This window comes from Anoplophora glabripennis, unplaced genomic scaffold, assembly GCF_000390285.2.
Source record: "Anoplophora glabripennis isolate ALB-LARVAE unplaced genomic scaffold, Agla_2.0 scaffold537, whole genome shotgun sequence".
In the NCBI taxonomy this organism is placed as follows: Eukaryota; Metazoa; Arthropoda; class Insecta; order Coleoptera; family Cerambycidae; genus Anoplophora; species Anoplophora glabripennis.
In genome coordinates, this window is record NW_019416615.1 from 1433 (window position 1) to 25731 (window position 24299).

General features: G+C 36.1%; 3 protein-coding genes across 3 annotated transcripts in view; 2 read left to right on the plus strand and 1 right to left on the minus strand.

The window, feature by feature from the left end:
- Positions 1–2280: 2280 nt before the first annotated feature.
- LOC108911654 (ras-like protein family member 10B) lies at positions 2281–3936 on the plus strand (the record flags this gene model as incomplete). The annotated part of the gene is made up of 1 exon (XM_018716640.1): positions 2281–3936. A coding segment is annotated over one exon (588 nt), but the record flags the coding sequence as incomplete, so codon positions are not given.
- A 223-nt stretch (positions 3937–4159) lies between these two features.
- Positions 4160–8647, plus strand: LOC108911667. The gene is made up of 3 exons (XM_018716656.2): positions 4160–4390; positions 4500–4643; positions 4704–8647. The coding sequence occupies exons 1-3, from the start codon at positions 4249–4251 to the stop codon at positions 7517–7519; spliced, it is 3102 nt and encodes a 1033-aa protein (XP_018572172.1). The 5' UTR covers positions 4160–4248; the 3' UTR covers positions 7520–8647.
- A 4290-nt stretch (positions 8648–12937) lies between these two features.
- The window catches only part of LOC108911664 (ATP-binding cassette sub-family D member 2), a 35914-nt gene continuing 24552 nt past the window's right edge, over positions 12938–24299 (minus strand). Inside the window, exons 3-8 of the mRNA XM_018716651.2 lie at positions 19667–20238; positions 19192–19605; positions 18245–18502; positions 17979–18189; positions 13679–13804; positions 12938–13619 (exon numbers count right to left, since the gene is read on the minus strand). Coding sequence (XP_018572167.1) covers positions 13439–13619; positions 13679–13804; positions 17979–18189; positions 18245–18502; positions 19192–19605; positions 19667–20238 — 1762 coding nt within the window. The 3' untranslated portion in view covers positions 12938–13438. The remainder of the gene's footprint in view (positions 13620–13678; positions 13805–17978; positions 18190–18244; positions 18503–19191; positions 19606–19666; positions 20239–24299) is intronic.

The window sequence follows — 24299 nt, forward strand, 5'->3', positions numbered from 1 at the left end:
ATTTTGAATCGATTGCTGTTTGATGGAAGTAAATTAAAATGTAGGTACTTTGTTTTTCCATAATACTCTTTACATTATGCAGATAAGTTACTAAAACTTTTTTCTGCTTTTGATATGATCGTCATTATTATTGAATAAATGCTTTTTATGTAGTTTTATGCCCCTGAATGTTCGACGTAACTAGCAACGTTTTACGACATGATTTACAACGTTCCCTACTCATGAAAGCAATAAAAATTTTGTCCCGACGTCACGAAGAGCATCAAAAGATATATATTTCTACAATTATCTTAATGTACAGTAACTATATTTTTTTTTTTATAATACACATATATGGTTTAAACTTTGGGACTATTTTATTCTAATTTTCCATTATCCACAGTAAAATAATAACAAAGACGTAAGTTATAAGTTTCCTTCTCATCTTGCCTGGTTTTATTACAACATAAATATCTGTTTCTTTGAGGCAAGTCCGAAGTAGATTATCTTCTCCGGCTGTCCATTTGTCTCCGTGAAAAATAACAGGCAACTTAGGGCCTAATAAGTTATAAACGACCCTGCACATTTTCTCCGTCACGACACTAATGACACTTATAAGAAGTTTTTACAACGTAATGTAATATTAATATGTCCAGAGTGACAAACGTACGACTAAATAGTTACCTTCTTGGGACACTATTCTCGTCGTAAATCGTGTACGAGATAACTGAATTTGAAATGGCGTTTCACCTAAAACAAGCGAAAAATCGCGTATCTCTTTATCCTCAAAGCCCAGTAAAAAATAGTAACCAATTTATAATAATCGAAAAAGACCGACCGAATTCTTTAACCTCAAAAATTGAAAAAATGACCGTCGATGTGTACCGCCATCTACTAACGATTGACCGAACTTGAACCTTCAAGGTGATGGACATAGATGGTAGTAGTCTGATCAAATTTGCAAATATAAGGAAATAAATAAAAATAAAATATAATATAAGAAACGTAAACTTATGGAATCATAGTTACAAATATGTACACCTAACTACACTGTGGGGAAAAATATTGGTAAATTGTGAAACAATTTGAATTCGGCCTCTAAATACGAGAATTCGTAGCGCCATCTATTAACCAGTCAGTTAATTAGAAGAGTGGGGGTAATGAAATTAGATGTCGCTGGCATTACTTTACCACCACTTTTATAAACCAAGAATGTACAAAAATGAAAGATCATAATTACAATGTACAAATAATTACATTATAGGGATTAATTTCGGTAAATTGTGTAAAAATAATTGGATATGGCATCAAATTATTCTACATGGCGTTATCTACTGACGATTCAGCAAACTAGAATTTTCATGGAAATTGAATTAGATGGCGTCAGCTGTTGTTGATCACAAATGTGTTCATAAATACAAAAAGAAAACAAAATGTGTTATAATCGCAAATTAATTTTAAAAAAGTTAAATTCTGAAATCTTAGTTACAAATATATACAATTAATTACATTATGGCTATTAAAGTATTGGTAAATTGTTTCAAAAATTTTAATTTTATTCAATTTGACTATAAATGGCCTGAATCCAGGTAAAAACATATCAGTAGTAGTCTCAGTTTTCCTTTACATTCTGCGGTTTGACGGAAAATCGTTGTAAATAATAAAATAATTAACAATTGTAGCTCTGTAAACCACCGATCAAAATAATCGGATTTGTGGCGCCATCTACTAACAATCTTGCGAATTAGAACGTTCAGAATAATGACGTGAGATGGCGCGAGCGTTAAATTCAAACTACAGTCACTAGATAACATATCTAGTGACTGTAATTCAAACCAAAATGGCGGTTTAACGTAAGTCTGTATTTATTGGATTTTAATTGTTATATTTTATAATTGCTTAATGAATTTCTCAAAATATGAGACATTTAATTAACTCGTATATACATAATGTATTAAAAATTCAAACTTTTATTTCATGGTGGACACTGTTGGCAGAAGGGATTTTGCCCCAAAATGTCAGTTGATTACGTTTGATTTTAATTCAAAATTTTAAGACATATTTCTTATAATTATGTGGATTTCTATCTGACGTATATGACAATATTTAATATTATTTATCAAAATTGTCTAGTTAATGGGAATTTTTTCTCCCTCATTTTCTTACTCTTGTGACATGAAATTTAAATGTGCAGATTTGTAAAATAGCTTCCAATTTTGCCAGTCTTAGAAACCATAATATCTAATTATTTTTTCCTTTGTTTCATGTTTCCCCAACTTGCCCGCTACGACCAAAAAACAGCAATTCGTGTGGAACGAATTCTGCGAAGAGTACATCCCAACGGACAGAAAACACACTTACTACCCCTCGGTCATCACGAACGAAAGGCTGTACGAAATAAAAATATCGGACCTGCCCGTAATACCGTACTTCCCAGTCAATTCGTACTACGAGTGGGCCAACTACAGGTATTACGGCTTGCGCAGCGCCACGGCTTACATCCTAGTCTTCGACTTATCCAACATCGACACCTTCCAATACGTCCGGACGCTGAGGGAGCAGATCTGTGAGTCCCGCAACATGCAAAACGTCCCGCTGCTCGTAGTGGGCAACAAACAAGACCTCATCGTCCCCGAGGAAGGCACCAGTAACAGCTCGAAACCCGCTATAGCCAGCGGGACGGACGAGAAACGTAGGGATATAGTAAACTTAGTAAAAAAGCACTGGAAGTCCGGTTATATTGAGTGCAGTGCCAAGTACAACTGGAAGGTAGTGGCGGTTTTTAAGGAACTGATTAATATGATCGACAATTTGAGCAGCAGGGATCAGAGTCCGATGTTGGACAACATCCAGGAGGCGTTAGATAGGAATAAGTGTGTCGTTATTTGATCTGTTTTGAAAATGGTGTGTTTCATTTACGAAAGCTTGGGGAAGTGTTAGGTTCAAGCGTTAGGTGAGCTCAACGTTTACGATGTGATTATAGAGGTTTAAAACTGAAGTTGTTGAAACTGTTGAACCGTTTTGCGGCTAATGTTGTTCCGATGTGTTTTTTTATAAGACTTACGCTTACGTTTAAAAGCCTACCACTTGTGTAAGGTTTCCGTCGCGTCATCTACTTAATTCTCCTTCGACTGTGTGCCAATAATTTTTTTTAACGAAATAAATGAATAATAGGTATATCAAGTGGTGATCTTTTAACTGCACGCCCTGGTTTCTTAGCGTTTTTACACCCTGTATGATAATATCAAACACAATTAATTCTTGATAGTATTTTCTCTTTTATACTTTTTTATCTATCGTTGACCCTTATTTAAAAAAAAACTTTACAAAATCAAACTATGAATGCATTTGACACGTTGTTATTTTGGCTGTGAGTTTAAATTTTAGGATGTTTTTTGTACTTTTTAGGTGTTCGATATGTTTACAAAAAAATATTATTTCTAGTAGGGTCACTGCGCTGGTTCTTGATTAGTTTTCTCAAACTTTTTCCCAGTCCATTTTCCTGTTTTCGATCATAAATTGTTGTCAGTGTCGTTTTTTGATTAAAATTCTAATAAGGTGGTCAAAAATGAGATCGTTTAGGTCGAAGTCAAACGGCAATAGGTCGAAAACATGCAAAAATTGAGATTTCAACTGCTTTAATATCAGATTGTGGCAATTTACTCCAAAACAAAGAATTTTTGAAGTTTTTAAGGTCAAAAAGTCACCAAAATAGCAAAAAAAAAAACAGCGCAGCAATCCTAGTACAGGGTGAAACTATCCTATACTTTGTTCAGCAATACTACAAATATTATTAGACAATCGTACTGTAATACAAAATTGAATTAAACCCGTTCAACTTTGTAATATATAACATGTGAAACTTGCAAAACGTAAACTGTGGTTGTGAATTTATTAAGTTTAACTAATACGCCAAAATAAAATTTGTAGTTGAAATAACAAGGCAATAAAAATTAAACACGCAACAAGAATTATTTTAATCCCACCTTTGCAGGCCGAATAAATTATGAAACGCTAGGAACTATCCGATGAACGGTAACTGGTAAAGTATAGAGCGATTCAGTACGCCTACGGCTAACTTCACTTCATTCTGTCGATTTTTCTCCATAACGATCAGTATCCATACCCGACATTGTTTACAACACGAATCATGACTCAGAAATAGAAATTACTCATCTCGAAAGACCACTTGTTGATAAGAGAGTTCATTGTAATTGATAGATGTGCATGGGTGGAGCAGCTATTTGTGTCGGAAAGTTTTAAAGCGAAATGAGTAGCGAAATTGAAGTTTCGGAAACCCCGAACTGGTTGCAGGAATTAGAAGACAAGAGAGAGAGAAGACTGAAAGCGAGATTAGGCCACGAGACTGGAGCCGGCGCCCCTTGCTTGAAATGCGGAGAAAAATGCCCTGGTAAGTTTTGCAACTTCAGCAATTCTTTTGTTGGAATATAATTACTTTATCGTGTTGTTGATTGTTGAAGCAAATGTAGTTTTACTGTGCTATAAAAATTAATTTTTAGGACTGGATCTTCACTTTTGGAGGAAATGCTGTAAAATTTGCAAGTGCTCCAAAGAAGAACACGAGGTTCAAGATGACGATATTTACGGATGGGCCCAATTCCAGTTACTGGGAAGTAAACCCAATAAAATCAAGAGGAAGATAAGTAAGTTCCTCCAAACAATTAATTGCCGGTAGTTTTTTAAACATTAAATTATTTTCGCAGAGCTGCCTGGTAAAAAAGACGAGCTTGAACTGGACTGGACCCCGAAAGGCCACAATGAAACGGTGGATAAATACCTCAAAACGCTGCCCCCAGAACAGCTCCCTGTCAAGGGCTCCCAAGCGGCGCAGGACAGGAAACAACTCCTGCAAAAACAAATCCCTATCCACGACATCGACCCGACGCTTTGCCACGAACTAAGCAATGACGAACTGAAACAGATGAACGACTACATTTCCCACGTGAAACAAACTAGTGTCGGCGTGGGACAAATCGTGAGCTTGTCGAACATCATAAAAGCTAATCTGCACATGCTGAACCCCAGCGAGGCGGCTCTGATAGCCAGTCGTTACCCGAAAGGCATACCTCTGTCGGAAATCGTTAAACTTCACTCGCAAAACAGGGCCAACGCGCTGAAACCGCAAGGCGTGAACGAGAAGTTGGAGAAGCTTAATTTGCAGGAGCCTACGAACAAAATGCTACCTAAGTTGAAGCCGAATGTGGTCAGTACCACGGAAGTAAACCTTAATCCGTGGGTTTCGAACAACGTACGCGATATCAACTACCCCGGTTACACGAAAGATACGAATCAGGTGCCCACAAATGCTCAGTTTTCCGTCGGGTTGAAATCAAGACAAAGCAGGAACTATATCGCGGGTAGTCATCCAGATCAAAATATTCCTCCGACGATTGACGAGAACCTTCTGCAAAACCTCAATTTCAACCCGAAGAACGTTCCAAGTCAGTTTATACAGCAAAGCGGCCATCACGCACAGCCCTATCCATACAAAGTCGGCCAACAGAATGTACCGACTGATGAGCGTACACCCGGAAACGTTTCCAATCAGCCAAACAGCGCGTTCGCCCCTTACAACAAAACTTCAGGGTACAGACCAGGCGAGAGATATATCGGCGACAGTCCCTCGAGAAACCCCAACTATACTTCTAACGTTCCGAGACTTGGTTCGAGAAGTCCGAGCGGTTATCGACAAAGCGAGGTGCCGGGTTCTGAGCCTGAGACGAGTTTTATGGAGGATTTGGATCAGTTACACCCCAATTTCGCTAAACATCTCGCCAAGTACCCAAGCGGTCACAAAAAGGATGACCAGGAACAAAACTTTGGAACACCCGCTGAAAATAACGCGCTTAATTACGAAAACGTAGGAGAAATGAGGAAAAATAACGGACCAGGGTTACCGAGTTACGTACCGGGCAAGTACAACGTAGTTTCGGAAATGCTAACTCCTACTAAAGTGGGCAAAAACCTAAAAGATCTCGCGTTTGGTACTTACAACCCCAACGATCTAAATTCTACCAGACGAGAAAATACCAATGAAGAAAATGCTTTTGCGCCACCAAATTTGGCTTATGAGAACTACCCACCCGGGTACTTTGATAACAAATTTGGAGAGAATCAACTTAAAGTACCTACGGGCAGATATCCCGATTACAAAGCTCCACTCGACGAAAATGTACCACACGATCAAAATCTGCTTGGACAACATGAAAAGTCGTATCCAAGTGACAATATTCCCGCACAAGGCCCCAACGTACCTTTCGATATTAAGAATTCACCCTACGACCAAAATTTGAGAGGTCTGAAACCAGGACAGTATACCGGACCCAACGATACTCCACCAAATCTAGGTCTGAGCAACCCATACACTCAAAATGTGCCTTACCAACAACCTTATCAAGGTGGTAATGTTCCTACAGAGGGCATAAACGTGCCTTACGACCAAAATTCGAGCGGTCTGAGACCAGGACAGTATATCGGACCCAACGATAGTTCATCGAATCTGGGTCTGAGCAACCCATACACTCAAAATGTGCCTTACGAACAACCGTATCCAGGTGGTAATGTCCCTACGGAGGGAGTAAATGTGCCTTACGACCAAAATTCAAGCCGTCTCAGGCCTGGTCAGTACGCCGGTCCAGGCAACAGTCCATCGAAGGTGCCAAACCCTGACGTGCCCTTAGCACCGTACGATCCTTACCATCCAGGCGGGGTCATCCCAAGTCAACAAACCTTCTCGCCCGGCGCCAAACCTACTAAAAAACTGTCAGAACTGCACCCAGGCAAAATCAATATCGACGAGGACTACCTGCAGCCGAGCCAAGTGACCATCGGGGCGATCCAAGACATCGACTACCCAGAAATCAAGGCAGCTACACAGGGCACCAACGACTTCTACGAGGACTACAGCCCGGACAGCCTACGGGAGATCCTGAACAACGTAAAACTCCCCGACTGCCACTACTGCAAGAAACCGTTCGAGGAGAACGAGTTCGCCGTAACCATCGACAGGGCCAACGTATTGTTCCACGCGCAGTGCTTCAAGTGCGCCGGGTGCAACCAGATCCTCGCCGACAACGTCTACTTCTACAACAAGGAAACGGACAACGTCTACTGCGGGAGAGACTACGCCAAGGTGCGGGGCTTCCCCAGGTGCAAGGCCTGCGACGAGCTGATCTTCACCAAGGAGTACTGCCTGGCGGAGAACTCCACGTTCCACTTGAAGCACTTCTGTTGTATCGAGTGCGACAAGCCGCTCGCCGGCCAGGATTACACCCTGGAGGACGAGATGCCGTACTGCCTCCCGTGTTTCGAGCACAGCAAGGCGAGCAAGTGCAGCTCGTGCGGCAAGGTCATCAAGCCGGACGAGGTGGGGTGCAGCCTAAATACGGTGCATTTCCATGCCGTGGACGAGTGTTTCGCCTGTAAGGTGTGCAAGAAGCCGCTGATGGGGAAGAAGTTGCTGCTGCGCAACGAGAAGTTGTACTGCTCTCACGACTGTTTCGGAACTGATAGGAAGTAAATAGTAAGATAAGGTTTTTATATATTTTTTTGTCGTATTTACTTGACTGAAAGCTTGTAGTTGACGTATGTTTGTATTAAATCGCAATGGGTGATATATTTCGTAAGATGCTAGGTGCCAATCAGTAAGATAATTATTTTTGTCCGTATTTGTATTCAAAATAGTTATCCACGTGCCAAGATAAGGAGGAGCCCTAAAAAGCCTTGTAAGTATATTTTCTGGGTGTGGCGCGTTCAATATTTTTTGTGCTGCCGCCAATAGTTTGACAATAATAGAACTACAACATTGGTCATAAGTTTATATCAAAATCAGCAGCAGTCGCTTCTATATCGAATGTTTTCTTCGTCACTTTCATCGCTATTTGTCTTGAAACGACTTAGAGTAAAAACTAAGCGTCAACTTTGAACTTTGTTTTTAATACAAGTTTCGACGTAAGAGCTCGGTAAAGTTACTTTACCGAGTTCTAGTGTCACATTACCGAGCTGTTCCCTCCTTTCGGATCTAACTTGTCAACGACGCACTTTCCGAACTAAAAGCGATCGGAAACGGACATTTTCTAAAGTGGCAGCACAAAAACATAGTTTATGCATTTATTATTACTTATTAATTGCTTTTAGTGAGTAACGGTAATACAATTATTAATCTGCATTTAATGTTTGTGCTTTATGTATATAGTAGGATCATATTTGATGCAAAGTAATAAGTCATTGCCTGTCAAGGGATCCAGTGCAGTGCGGTTTTAGGGGATGTAGAAATTGAATAATTTCTTGCATTATGAATTGATGAAAGGATCAGTGCACGTCTGGCACTCCTGTCCCTTCAAAAATTCCTTTATTCTCGTAGACTATTTATTTTAAATGTATGTAATTTATTATAAAACCAATATGTTTTTTAAATTCCTCTACTACATTTTTCCTCTGTACGCGCCATTGTTGTTTACTTGTTTTTGGAGACGGTCTCTCATTTATGACCAAGCGTGCCAGGTTAGTATTTAACGTATAACCGACCACTTCGTATACTCGATGCGCCTGGGTGACTACAGCTACCACCAGAACACAGTGCGTATGCAGCGGTATTTCAGATTTTACATTCAATTTAATTTTAAATTGGAAATGGTTCTACTTACGCGTTCTAAAAATGATGACACGATTTTCCTTTGATAAAAGACCGACAATTTTTTGCTGTACTTTGCATCGAATACGATCCTACTATAGTTTTCAAACATTTCACAGGGACCAGTTGTTACAAAAAATAATTTCTGTATACATATAATCCATATAGCTTTTATTTTATTCATTTGGATTTTTTTTAGAAATATAAAAATCAATTATTGTTTTATCCACATACAGGGTGTTTAGAAACTTAAATAGTAAAAAAATCGAAATGTCAAAACCCAATTGGTGAAAATATTTTTTGATGGAAACTTTTTTGGAACTGCTGATTTACAACTTTACAAAAGACTCTGCCATGAAAACTAAAGTAGAATCAACGATTACTTAAAATTGAACCAGCAATTTTTCTGTTTATTACAAAAACAGGACAAAAAAATCAGATGAAGCACCATTTACGTACATCAATTATTCACCATTTTTATGTAGTATGTAACTCGGGTACGATCCCAGTGGTTCTCAATAACTTTTAACGGCCATTATTAATTTTAAGTGTCATTTTGCAGCTGGAACGATTTTCGTTATTGAAATCGACGTTTTACACACCGTTAAGAAATCACCTCTAAGTTTGCAAACACTCTGTATAATGTTAACTAAAAACTGTCTCGTTCTCAAATCAGGAAAAGTACATGTGTCGTTTGCGATTGTAATGTGAAAATTTTTGAACGAATGGTGCCATGTCTAAGTTTACGGTAGCTTTTTATGATACAACATATTTTATATAGATATATACAAATATATTATGTATTTAATAAAATTTTAATGAAAAACTATTCTTTTTATTTCTCACACCTTCCAATTCTTGTTTAATTCTCCTAATCCGAAATTCAGAAGCGCCATCTAATTCTTAAGAGTCCAATTAATTCGTCACAGAAGCTGAAATATTACAGTTACCTATTTTCCAAATAAATTGGTTAGAGTTATTGTAATCTTGTGTCATTAGATAGCGCAACCTTAGTACTATTGTGATTTCTTGTCACTAGATGGTACAGGCATAGAATTAAATGCATTTTAATTGGTTAGTGCGATTCTATTCTATTCCTTCGAGTGAAAAAGTGTTTATAGAATCAACTACATGATTTAATTGTAAAAATTAAAATATATATCTAGATGCGACACCGTTTGAGCCCTAGATAAATGATACTGGTTTGAGCTGTAAAACGTTGTGTTGTATAATTCGTTTGGCTAGTGGCTTAGTTATCGAAGAAAACTGAATATCTCAAAAGTTCCAATCGTTAGAAGAGAGAATCAGATGTTTTAGATTCATCGCAGTTGCTAGGGGATTTTTTTCAGATATTTTTGGGCCCTAAAATTTACTGAGAAAATCAATCCATGAAAATTTTCAGAAAATTAAAGTGCTCATCTAAAGGCGGTACCTCACGCTACTGGGGTCGCTGAACACGCTGGGTTGATCAGTATTTGTGCAAATGCCCCCGTTAAGGAAAAAATCGAAAATCTGGAAAACTGACGAAGCTAGAGAGGAACTGTATGCAGTTTTGGATTTGCCAGTATCGTTATAGTCCAGGGGAATTTTTTCAGATTTTTTTGAGACCTAAAAGTTTTTAAGAAAATCGATGGACTATAAGTCCATGAAAATTGTCAAAAAATTAAAATGACGTCTAAAGGCGGCACCGTATCTAGTTTGAGCCGCAGAATACGCTAACGTACTCCGTTTGTGTAAGTTGCTTTCCTGAAGAAAAAAATTGAATATCTCGAAAATCACACGAGCTCGAGAAAAATTCCCTCGAGTTTTGGATTTGCCAGTACTGTTATAGTACAGGGAAATTTTTTCATGTCTCTCATACTGAAATAATATATACCCACTTGAAAAGCAGAAAGCGCCTTTTAACTGCTAAAAGCCCAGTTCATTTGAGTATTTGTACGCAAAAGAATTGAAGTTTGAAAATTTTTGTAGAGAGCGCCATCTAGTTTCTAAAAACTCAATTAATTCAGAACAAGAACAGGGGTTACCTCAGTTACCTATCTTCCCGTGTTGATTTAGTTAATGTTTATTCACGTTAGATGGCGCCATATGTAAGTTCGAAAAATTAAAACTAATATTTGGTTACTGTGATTCACCGACTAGAAAATATTGGAATAAATTACTATTTTTAAATTTGTAAAAAAATTAAAATGCTGTCCATACTTTCTCCCCTGAGCGCTAGAGAGAATTTCGATGCATACAGTCTAGAGAAATTGATAATCTCAATTTGTATTATACAGGATGTCCAGGTATGGGGAGGTCTTGCAAAAATAATATTACTAGTACTATAATTTTTTTTAATTTGGATTCTCCCTGTGGAGTCACTTTTGAGTAAATGTTGTTGCTTGAACCTTTTTATTAATACATTCAATTTACCGATAACCACTTTGGCGACCTGCGGACAAAACATCCTCAGCAGTCTTGGTCTACTTTTTTAAAATTGTTATTGCCGTTTTTAAAATTTTCAAAATTTTTCAAAGAGAAATTTGTATATTTGTTTGTTATTGATGGTACAATGAACCGTTTCCGAGATATTTTTTGAATTTTTGTGATTTCTGACAATTTTCTGAATTTTAAAGTGAAAAAGGTATATTTATTTGTTATCGATGATACTATAAACCGCTTTCGAGAGAAATTTTGATTTCGTCATTGTTTTTAACACTTTCGAGTATTTTTAAGTATAATCGTGTGTTATTGATGCTACGATTCGTTTTCGAGATACTGTTTTAATTTTTGTGATTTCTGACAATTTTGTGACTTTTAAAGTGAAAAACGTATATTTTTTCGTTATCGATAATACTACACACCGTTTTCGAGAAAAAATTTTAATTTCGTCATCGTTTTTAACACTCATGTATTTTTGAGTATAATTGTTTGTTTTGGATGCTACAACGATTCGTTTTCGAGATACTGTTTTAATTTTTGTGATTTCTGACAATGTTGTGACTTTTCAAGTGAAAAACGTATATTTGTTTGTTATCGATAATACTACAAACCGTTTTCGAGAAAAATTTTTAATTTCGTCATCGTTTTTAACACTTTCGTGTATTTTTGAGTATAATTGTTTGTTTTTGATGCTATAATGAACCGTTTTCAAGATATTTTTTAATTTTTGTGATTTCTGACAATTTTGTGAATTTTAAAGTGTAAAACGTATATTTATCTGTTATTGATGATACTACAAACCGTTGTCAAGAAAATTTTTAATTTCATCGTTTTTAACACCTTTGTGTATTTTTAAGTATTTTCGAGATATTTTTTCAATTTTTGTGATTCTCGTCAATTTTAAGAATTTTAAAGTGAAAAAAGTATATTTTTTTGTTATCGATAATACTACAGTTTTCGAGAAAATTTTTATTTTCGTCATTGTTTTTAACACTTTCGAATATTTTTAAGTATAATTGTTTGTTATCGATGCTACAACGAATCGTTTTCGAGATATTATTTTAAATTTTGATTTCTGACAATTTTGTGAACTTTAAAGTGAAAAAGATACATGTTTGTGATCGATGATACCGTTTTTGAGAAAATTCTTTAATTTCACATCGTTTTTAGCACTCGTTTTTAACAAACCGTTTTCGAGATTAATATTTTATTTTTGTCACCGTTTTTAACGCTTTCATACTTTTTTAAGTGAAAAAGGTGCAGTTAATTGTTATCGATGATCTGTTTTCAAGGTAAATGCATTTAACGATAAAGACACTGTACCAATCCCGATATATCAAAAGATTTCCCCTCTCCCTAATATTTGCTAATCGTAACAAAAATGTGAAAATAACAATCGTTTATTATTTAACGATAATCGACAAAAGTTTCCAATTCATTAGTCCATTATTTTCAAAATGTGTCAAAAATGGAACGATATCTTCATTAAACGCTTTTATCTCGGAAACAGTATGTTGCACCGATACCGACAAGTACATTTTTTTTACTCGAAACATAAAAATCGTAAAAATGGCAAAAAACGTTACAAAAGCAGGCCTATAAATATTTTTAGGGAACAACGCTGCCAGTACCGCTCCGCCCCCAGACCCATCGGTAAAATGAAATTTAACGAAAAACGAAAAAAATACAAAGAAAAAATGGTTTTGGACTCGACACAAGCCGAATAAAAAAAATTATATGAACCTGCGCTGTTATTTTTAAAAGTCCTAATCAAATTTAAGAGATTTCCTACCATTTCCTGGACACCCTGTATAGTATACTGGAATTTTTTTAGGAAGAATCAGCGATTTCTTATAAATTTAAAAAAATTAAACAAACAAAAAAATTAAACAACGTTTATTTGTTCTATGGTTCAATAATCACAACGAATAATATTAAAATTTGTTCGAAACCCAAAATCATCGATACCGAAGGCCGTTAAAAATATCATCAAAGCTTTTTTGATGACACACGCGGAAAATCTCCGGGGAAATTATTTGTAGCGAGATTTCCCTCCGTTTTATACAAGGCGTTAACACAAATACATGTCCGCACACACTCCCGTGAAGTCACAACTAATTTTAGAAATTATGAAAAAAAAAGGTCTATGAATTTTTCCTCGCGCTTTTAGCCACGCCCCGTATAGATTTAACACAAAAACGTCTAATCAGTATTTGCCTACTTAAAAATACAATTTAAAAAGCTACATAGAAAATTTTACGAACACATAATCACAATAAATAATTGCGCGGCGACAAGAAACTCGCTCGACATTCCGTAAGGAAGAAACAACCTTTAAACCTGCTACGTTTTACCACCTTGGAGCGAGAAAACATAAGAAAACTAGACATCCTCCCCCAGCAATTTATTTAGCTCCTTTAACCTGTTCGTTCGATCGGCGCTTGGTTCCTTCTTCAGCAATTCCTCCTTTTCCTTCTTCAGATGCAGCCTGTCGCTGTGGTTGAGAACGCTGAACTCCCAGTACCCCGTACCGTCGAACTGCAGAATGTGGGTGTGAAATTTCCTGGAACGAAAATTGTACCGATGATTACCACCGATAACGTCAAACGACGTCGTACGTACCACAGCGTAGGCCTGTGAGTAATCGTCAACAGAGTTATTCCCATGTCGATGGCGCTTTGATAAATGTGGCTCTCGACGTCTATCGAGACGGCGGAAGTGCATTCGTCGAGCAGGGCGTATTTCGGCCTGCAAGCAGAAAGATAGTCAACGGAATTCCCGCTGGGTCTCGCAATGAGAAAGAGTGACCGCAAAAAAAAAACATTTTTCCACCTGTTTTTGAGACTTTGACAGAGGCAACAGGGAAAATCCTAAAAATATTCTAAAAATATCCAAATATTCGTCATGAAAAATGAAAATGAGCATCACTTTCACTTTTTCGAAAATTTTCGAAAATCACCCTTATTTAGGGGTTGAAAAGACGAAAAAGTGAACAAATTAAGAATCATCAACAGTTGTAAAACCCCAAATATTTCAATGTTGTTATCAAAATAATATTATGAACGTGAAAATATCTAATTTCGTATTTGATACGGTCTTGTCCGGATTGAAAATCAACCCTTAATATCCCTAAAGGGGTAATCATCCCCTAAACGCCTAAAAATGCAAAAAATATATTAGTTACAATTTTTTTTCTTTTATACGTGATAATTGAACCGTTAATAACCCAGAATCACTAGATCCGAAGGAAAATACCCCGAAATGAGGGTAAAACCACGTCGGATCTAGTGACTCTGGGTTATTAACGGTTCAATTATCACGTATAAAAGAAAAAGAAAAAAATTTTTACCTTTTGATAAATTTTTTGCATTTTTAGGAGTTTAGGGATAATTTTTCTCCTTTAGGGAAATTAAGGGTTGATTTTCAATATGGACAAGACCTTAACAAATACGAAATTAGATATTTTCACGTTCATAATATTATTTTGATAACAACATAGAAATATTTGGGGTTTTACAACTAACTGTTGATGATTCTTAATTTGTCACTTTTTTTGTCTTTTCAACCACTACATTTTTTGAAAAAGTGAATGCTCATTTTAATTTTTCACGAGTTTTTGGATATTTTTAGGATTTTTCCTGTCGCCTCTGTCAAAGTCTCAAAAACAGGCGGATTTTGCGGTCACTCTTTAAAGCGTTTTGCGACAAATTACTGTTCATGAGATGTTTGTACTGGAAGGGAATTTAAATTCATAATCATAAACAAATGGACATAACTGAGGCCTGAGATTTCTTGAATTTTTGACAATTTTTGCCTTTAATCTGTACAAAAAGGGACAAATTGTACACGTTTTGGCAGTTCCTTGTGTTTTTTGAACAGTGATAACCGCATCTTCGAATTGTTTACTGTGATTTTGAACAAGTTTTTAAATCGTGAGGATTTTACGATTCTGTAGAGAGAATTTTTATTCAGGGCACAAAATCCAGACGCAAATGAAATGTTTTCTGTATGACTTCCAATATTGCAGTTATAATCTAAACTTAAATTTTTTTAATTGTAACGAATATGTGCTTCTGTGTTTGAAATTCGAGTAAAATTCAAATGTTAGACACTAATGCAAAAAATTAAAGGGTAAAAAATTTAGAAATTTTTTTTCAGAGAAGAAAAAGGGTAGATTTGAAAAAAAATGTTTTTTACGTTATTACAGACTGCTCAAAAATTAACTAGAAATTTGTTTGGGAAGGTTTTCCCAAAAAACAAAAAAAAAACGGAAAAATTTTGAAAATTCTTCAATTTTTTTTTATCAATTTAAACGTTATTTGCGGTAGAAATCGTGAGAAAACCTCAAAAAAAAAATCCATTTTAATCATGATTATGAAGTGTTTAAGCTCAAAAAACGTGACCCTTTAATTTTTTTAAAAAGTATGACTGTTTGAAACAAAGAAACGGATTGCTAGATCGAGATGAAACTTCACAGGGTTCTTCTGGGTATATTGAACTGTAAAAGTCATGCTTAACATTAGTCATTTCTTGAACATTTCTAATTTAGCCGTCAATTTTCTAAAAAACTATAAATTACCATTTTTCTCCCATTTTTTAAAATTCGTGTACGATATGAAAAAAAAAATTCCGAAAAGTTGCGGCAACATGTTATAGGACATTTATTACAGTTTTCGAAACTGCTCTTCAATTCTTTGTACGACCATTTGTCGCCGAGATATCGATGATTGAAGACAAAAGGATCCCTTTCTATTAAAAGTCCAATATTTCGAAGAATAATGGTCGTATCGAAATTTTAAAAAAAGGAAATTAAAGCTGAATAAACCAGTTATCTGGTTCATGCAATGGTTTAGCTGGAATAAATTTTCCAAGTCCGTCGACTCAAAAAAAAAATTGCAAAATTTTTTTAAGTCACTATTTCTTAGAATTGCATGATAATCGTAGCCCCTAAAAAATTTTAACCGAAAGATCTTAAAACTAGAATCTGAGAGCTTCAAAATGCTTTTTTTTAATTCAAAAATGCTTCAAAATGATTAATTTTAATTTTTCACCTAAATAGTCGTGTCAAAAATCAGGTAAAAATTTCGAAAATTCTTTTGACCCTTCAATTTTTTGCATTAGTTTATAATAAGGCATGAGATTTTGTCAATTTTTATTTTCTGTAATGCGCAATTTTTCACACAATTAAGTGTGCCATGGACGTGCCGACGTTTCGATACAAAAAATTCATGGCACACTCAGTTGGGCATAAAACCATTGAATTACAAATAATTTTTTCAATTTTTACATTGAAAACACTTTTTCGTATAAATATCAATTACGATCATTTGAATGGAAATTTTAAGCAGGTTAAATACAAAAATGGAGTGTTATATTTAAAAAGATATAACTTTTGGTTAAAACCTACCTTTTTTTAAATTAAAAAATATTTAAAATTTTTCGAGTTATAACGATATTTCGAAAAAAGATCATCTCGATAATCGGCTCTTCTTGCTCGACGAATAGTCGTAGAGAAACGAATCAGGGCTAATTTTTTTCCTTAAGAGTTGTACTTTCACGGTAAAAAAGAGCGAAAACGATTTTATTCATATCAAGTGTCCAAAAATAACTTTGAAAAAAGGAAAAATTTTTTGGTTGCATTTTTCTTGAATACCTTTTTCGATTTTCATTTCTCGATAATGTCTATTATAGAAATCGATTGCTGGCATATTTACGCAATTTTAAAAAAAGAAAACGTAGCACTGTAACATTTCAATAGTGGCCTGTGGAATTTTTTGAAAAAAAAAAATTGTCTCCACTGCAGAAGGTCGTAGAGCAACGTTTTCTTTTTTAAGATTTGCGTAAAAATGCCAGCAATCGATTTCTATAACAGACATTATCGAGAAATGAAAATCGCAAGAAGATATTCAAGAAAAACGGGACCAAAAAATTTTTACTTTTTTTCAGTCATTTTTCGACACTTGAAATGAATAAAATCATTATCACTCTTTTTTACCATGAAAGTACAACTCTTAAGGGAAAAAATGAGCCCTAATTCGTTCCTCTACGGCTATTCGTCGAGCAAGAAATGCCGATTTTCGAGATGACCTTTTTTTTTCGAAAAATCAATATCTCGAAAAATTTTTAATATTTTTTTATTTCAGAAAAGGCACTTTTTTTGCTAGCCGAGGGCTACATTTACAGCAAGTAACAAGTTTCAAAACCTTAATTTGCAAGAGATACAACAAAAACAAAGAAAGTAGATTTTTAACGGTTTTTCGATATATCTCGAAAAGTCAATATATTTAAAAATTGAATCGATAGATTTTTTTAATAGCTACAACTTTCTCATTTAACTTTTTTCGAATGGAGTTCGTTTTTTTTTATTAGCGAAAAACCGTTTTTTTTTTACTTTTATGAATTTATTAGGTTAACTTCGCCGTTTATACGCCACAGGAAAAAAAAACACCATGTTTAGAAATTTGTTTCCTATATCACCATATTTTTTGTTTCCATTTGGTATTTTTGTCAGCACTTCTACCTACTGATTGGACTATTTAACAGAATTAAGAAGGGCATTCGAATTATTTGTAATATGGAACTATTGTCAAGAACACTTTTTGTCTCACTAAAACATTGTTTGCAAAGAAAGAAATCCGATAATTCCTCAAAAAATAAAGTACACATTGTCAAATTTGTTGCCACTTGTAATGAAAAGGCGTCTCATTGCGTAGATTAGTTAACGAAAAACTAATTTTGAAAATATTTACAAGCGTGCTCCCATTTCAAATAGGTCACCCTGTATATTTGAATTCGAAACACCCATCGTGCTCCGGATTTTGCCGAAAAACAATCTAAAAAAGTGTTAACATCCCATGAACGGATGTTCAAACGCAACGCAACGACTAACTGTTCATAGGATATTCGCTACCGGAAAACTCACTTGTGATAGAACAGCCTGGCGACGGCCATCCTCTGTTTCTCCCCACCGGACAGTATATCCGTCCAGTCCTTGACCTCGTGGAAGGTATCCCTATCCACGATGTGCTCCAAGTGAACCATCTGCATGATCTTCCTCAAGTCCTCCTCGGTGATCTGCTTGTTGATCATATCGGCGTAGGTGTCGGGGTAGATCACCTGGTCCCTTAGATTACCTGACGGAAAGAGAAAACCATCGGACGCGTCGAAGAAAAAATAACGCCGACTTACCGATAACCATGTACGGCCGTTGCGGTATGTAGAACATGGAATTATTGGGGGTTTGCAGTTCCCCGCCGTAAATGGGCCACAGGCCGCTCAGTATCCTGAACAAACTGGACTTGCCGCAACCGTTGGGTCCGGTGATGAGCAGGTGCTCGCCCGGCTTCAGGTGTAGGCTCAGGGAGGGGCAGACGATGTCGCAGTTGGGCGTTACGATCGGGACGTTCTTCAGGATGATCTCGTTGTTGGTCGAGTGGATGAGCTTGCCTGCGAGGGAAATCGATTTAATTGAAAAGGCGTTTTGGGTAAAAAAAAAATGCCCAACAAATTCTGGGCGCAACGTCGGAAAAGGAACGATTTTATTTATTTCGAGGTACGAATACAATAAAAAATTGTATGTGGTACATATTTTAGATGAGAAAATTAATTGCTTTATTAGATATACTGAAAAATGGAGTCAATATCGTAAAAAAAAAATTATAGTCCGTTTGTTTCCGAGGAAAAAATTAAAATGTGAATTTCAATCCACTCCTTTAAGAGGGTATATCGCCTCATGGGTGCAACTTTCATATAAGGTATTCTTACTTCAATCCTCTTATTTGTGGCTCTACATTCACTGGTACCATTTTTCTACTTCATTTAAAAACACCCTGTAGAAGTTGTAGTATTTTCAACCTTTACATCGCTGGGCTACTGAAGTCTGTAGCGTCAGTCACCCACGTGGCCCCAAATACTACAATCCAATTTAAGTATTATCGTTGTTGCGATAGTGTTTACATTAGTTTTTCAAGTGTCAAAAATAGCTTACGTGTATAGCAACTCCGACTTAATGGATATCGTTTTAATTTATGATGAAGCGAGACAACATTTGTTAGTTCATTAGACGTTTGAATTTCATATTTACAGAATTAAATAGATCCCAAACAAACAAACGAATAAAAAGTCAACGAACTCACCCTTCGCCAACGGCTGGTCCCCCCTGTACTCGATCTCGAAATCCCCGACCTTCTCCTTCTTGGCGACCAGCGTCTTGTGGTAGATGCCCTGACTCGCCTCTTCCAGCACGGTGAACATATTCGCCACCCTCGCGGTATGCCCCGCCAATTCCACGATATCCTTGTAACTGCTCATGAGCCTCTCGACGGCGTTCGATCCGGTGAGGAGCAAATTCTTGGCGGTAGTGAAGTAGTGGGTACGTTCCGAGACGTTGTCGTCGACAACGTCGGGACTGTCGCCGTCCACATCTACCGGCAACGCCAGGGGGACCTCTTCGGCGACGGAAGAGACGGAGGGTAAGAGGAGGTTTTTGGCGAGGCGCGGTTTCGATTTTCCGCTCGCCAGGAGGATCGGCAGGGACACGACGATCATGCCTGGAGGAGAAATTTAAAAATAAATGAAAAAATTTTGGTAGTCGTTAAAACTCCTAATTACCTGTTCCAGACCACACGTACTTCATGAGGAACTGCTCCAACATCACAAACCACAGCTTAACCCCGAACATGTGCTCCAAATGCTCCACCAGTATCCTGTAGGCTCGCCTCAGGTGGCTCTTCTCCACCTTGTGGCCGCCGTAGAAGGCGATCTCCTCCGCGTTGCTAACAATCCTGCCGTGTACGTGCCTGAGGTACCCCTTCTTCTCGGCTTCCTGCGCCACGAGTTGCCCGAATTTGGGCGACACCAGTCTCAGAACCAGGGCGGAGAATACCACCACCCCCGATATTATCACCGGACCCGTTATCAAATTAGCGTTGCGCGATTTGACTAAGTTGGCCAGGGCGATTGTCATCAGGAGTATGTCGAAGCAGGGTTTCGTTATCTGGCCGTAGAGGTGGGAGACGGTGCTGGCGACGGTTTCAATGTCGTCGGTCAGTCGTTGGGCGCAGTTGTCCAGTCTACCGTCGAGCACGGTGACCCTGTAGTAGCTCTGGTTGTGGAAGTAGAGGCGGTAGGAGTGCTCGACGAGCCTGGATCGGAAGTTGAGGGCTATCCTGCTTTCGAGATACCTACAAATGACAATGTTTATAGACAGGGTGTCATAATATTCCTGCGAGCAAAATAGGCTGGACTTTTATAAGTGGAAATGGTAAAGGGGCTTATAATAAACAAAAATAAATAAATGCATGCGCAGGAATGGCGGGGGGTTGATTTAGGGGGTTGAAAAGTTTTGAAAAATTGTATCATTGAGATTTCTGGTGAAAGTTGAAGTCAAACAAAAAGTATCCAATACAAAAGTTGTAGATCATGCAAAAATATACAACTTTCGAACAGGTTTTTTCAGATTTTTCGTTCTTTATTTTTCTTTTCCGCAAAAGCATTTTAATTTTGACGAAACTTGGAGACCTTTCTGTGTCTTAAATAACCACAAATATTTTTAGATAAAAAAATCAAGAAGTTTCCGAGATATTCATTTTTCCAGTCTGAAACAGTTTTTTTTTCAAAGAAAAATTCTACTTAAAAAAATACATCATACAGAGTTCTGCTGGAGAAAATTTTTTTCGTTTTCACATACACTTTTTGGTGAAATAAAAAAATCTGTAATCACAGTACAAAAACATGCTCAAAAATGCAAATAAAAATAAAAAATGACTTGCAACAATGAATTTTTCAGTAATTGTTGATAATTTGTTAAATTAAAAAAAAATTAAAAACTGATTACACCATTCAATTGTACGGAAAAAATACAAAAGAAATTGTGTTTTGTGTTCAATAACTGAAAAAATCATTGTTGCAAAAATAATTTTTTGTTTTTTTTTGCATTATTGATCATGTTTTTGAATTGTGATTGTACATTTTTTTATTTTGGCAAAAAGTGTATGTCAAAACGAAAAAAATAACCATTGTTTGACCCAAAACTTTATTTTTGTACAGTATTACTATAAACCTAAGTCGAATAGTGAATAAATAATATAAATAATATGTTTTTTCCGTAGGATCGATTAGTGTACTTATTTTATTTAAATTTTGATTAATTCATAGATATACAGTGTGTCCAAGATAAGGAATGGGATAGCATTAGCATATAGGAAACGATAGATACGGGGTGGCTCAGATTAGAAAAAGTTGTGGTTTTTTATACCTAACAATATGCCGTTTAAAAAGTTTTAAAATTTCGGGTAGTTCCGGAGATATCCGGAAAAACTCGAATTTTTTCAAAATTGTTTAATTTTTTTCTGGCTTTATTTAAGAACGAATTTTAAAATAAATTGCATATTTACAATGCCACTTTTTTCACTCTATACATTGGCGTCAACATTTTTGCAATCCGACGTTTCGTCTTCGATGTGTCATCATCAGGTTCATTTTTTAAATTAGTAATTGTTGTTTATTAAATATATAGGATATCCTAATATACACAAATCAATTTAAAAAATATAAATACAAGCACACAGTAAGAGGATAGGCAAAATAAGGATCAATTAACACATGTTATTTACTTTTATGTATTTAACAAGCTCTCTTTTAAATGCAATAAGTGACTGGCATCTTTTTAACTTTACTGGTAATCTATTGAAATTAATTAAATACGTCTGCTATTTTTATGACAAAATCTAGTCTTTTAATTCTGAATTAGATGATATTACTATTGTAATCGCTTAAAAAGTTTTTGCTTGTTTGCTTGTTTTAGCTATCATTTAATATTTTTTCTGGGTACGGCTCTGAACGCTTTGAAAATATCTATTGGATGAAGTCATAACAGTGTAAATGTCAATACTGCACAAAGTATCCAACAATTTTCTTTACTATTATCAGCAATACTAATTAGAAATAATAAAATATTTCATAAGTTCGTATTATTTTTTTATTAGGTAAACTTTTTAAATTGTTGATTAAAAAAAATTGTGGATATTTTGTGCTGTATTGAGTTTTATACTGTTATGTTTTCCTCCAATAGATATTTTGAAAGCGTTCAGAGCCGTACTCAGGAAAAATTTTAAATGATAGCTAAAAACCTTTTTATTACAATTACAATAGTAATATCATCTAATTCAGAATTAAAAATGACTAGATTTTGTCATAAAAATAGCAGCGACGTATTTAAAAAATTAACCTGATGATGACCCCTCGAAGACGAAACGTCGGATTGCAAAAATGTTAACGCCATTGGATAGAGCGAATAAAGTGTCAATGTAAATATGCAATTTATTTTAAAATTCGTTTTCAAATAAAGACAGAAAAAAAATAAAACGATTTTGCAAAATTTCGGGTTTTCGGGTTTCGCGTCAACGGTACCATTTCCGCATATGTGTACATTATTATTATTATTGTATTAACATACCGGAATACCGAAGTCGCAATTGTATAAGTAGTGACATCTATTAAAGAAAAGGCAAACGACGAAAACAAAGATGACCACCGGTAGCTAAATTACAAGTGGAAGTGGATCTTATTTGTTGAAGGGCGAAACCGGCTGTGACTATGAGACGCCTTCATTATAGCCATCCTTCCCTATTGCACGGATTTCCCAGCCTGTATGTTCTCTGATTGTCAAGCTGCAATAAAAGCTTTAAGCGCACACAAGATAAGTTCCAAACAGGTGTGGGACTGTTTACAAATGCCGACTTAACTGGCCACCAATAATACAGTTAGACTGTGTTGGATGCCAGGGCATACAGGCATTTGTGAGAACGAGAAAGCGGATGAACTTGCTAGGAAGGGATCCGAGACAGTGTTCATTGGCCCGGAGCCATTCTGTGGCACATCTCCCAGTGTGGTCAGGCGGGCTAAGGGCAAATAGACTGAGACAGAACACAGGAAATACTGGACTTCAAGGCCAGGATATAGCCATTCTAATGCGGCGGCTACACGACAGCGACTTGCTTGCACGGTATGGTTTGCGCAATAAACACGGAATACTGTGTTGTGGCCACACGATGCAGATAAGACCGTGCAGGCTGCAGACACTGCAGGCAGCAATCAGTACGTTTCTCAGGAATATGTATCCAAGCGAAGAATTTTTGGTATTAGCCTCTTTCTATTTTACATTAGTAAAAAAAAATAAATAGACGTCATCGTTCAAGATGGTCAAAAAATGGCTTCTGAACAGAAATATACATTCACATATAAATTTAATGAAGGTTTTGAGAGAAGATCCCGACGATTGGCGTAATTATATGAGAATGGATGAAATGGCGTATACAGAACTACTAGGATTGGTGATTCCTTCATAAACCGACAAAATACTGTAATGCGCGAATCATATGTACAGTGTGTTTCACTTAAAGTCGGGACACCTCCGTATTTAGGAAAAAGGCCTACTTTTTGATATTATATTTTTTGACATGTGATCTTTTCTACGGCCTACAATCATTAAGAAAAGACCCTCAAAAATTAAAAAACATATTAGGCATTTTTTTAAGAAAGAAATGGATTTGATTTTCGATTTGATCACACCTCAAAAGTCTAAATACAAAATTTCATTATTATAGCTTTTACAGGGTGTTCACAAAATAGGTGCAAACTTCGAAAAATTCCACGTATTGCAGAGTATCCTGTATTAAGAGTGGAACATATTTTCAAGATATTTTTCATAATTTTATTAACCGAAAGTATATCCATGCAGTTTTATTGATTTCACTCAAACAGGGTGCTCACAATAGGACAAATTATATATATTTTTTATTATACCACAAATGAGTTTCACAACAAAATAATATTTAAATATTACTGTTTTCTGTTAGTCCACATAATTTGGTATGCACTGTTATTCGTCTCATCTTATTTCTAATAACTCTCCTCAACTGATGTGGTGTTATTTGTCGACATGTTTGTCTATTACATAAAAATCAAGTGGCGTCAAGTCTGCAGCTCTTGACGGCCACTCAGCTAACGGACTGTTGCGACCTATCCACTTTCTCGGGAAATACTCATTCAACCAATGACGTACCTACTATTACCGCATTATGAATAAGTGCTCCATATAATTGAAGGTAGAGGTTCTGTCTTACATGAAGAGGAAATACATGTACTGAATCCCAGAAATCATTGTTTAAAAAATTCATAAAAATCTCGCGTTTAGATTAACGCAAAAAAAGAAGGGCCTAATTATTTGATCACATAAAATCCT

What these genes read in the sequence shown, in the direction of transcription:
- LOC108911667 (XM_018716656.2), top strand. Translation starts at nt 4,249, where the DNA reads ATGAGTAGCGAAATTGAAGTTTCGGAAACCCCGAACTGGTTGCAGGAA. An exon ending in ATGCGGAGAAAAATGCCCTG is followed by an intron (nt 4,391 to 4,499) that starts GTAAGTTTTGCA and finishes ATTAATTTTTAG; the next exon opens with GACTGGATCTTCACTTTTGG. An exon ending in TAAAATCAAGAGGAAGATAA is followed by an intron (nt 4,644 to 4,703) that starts GTAAGTTCCTCC and finishes TTATTTTCGCAG; the next exon opens with AGCTGCCTGGTAAAAAAGAC.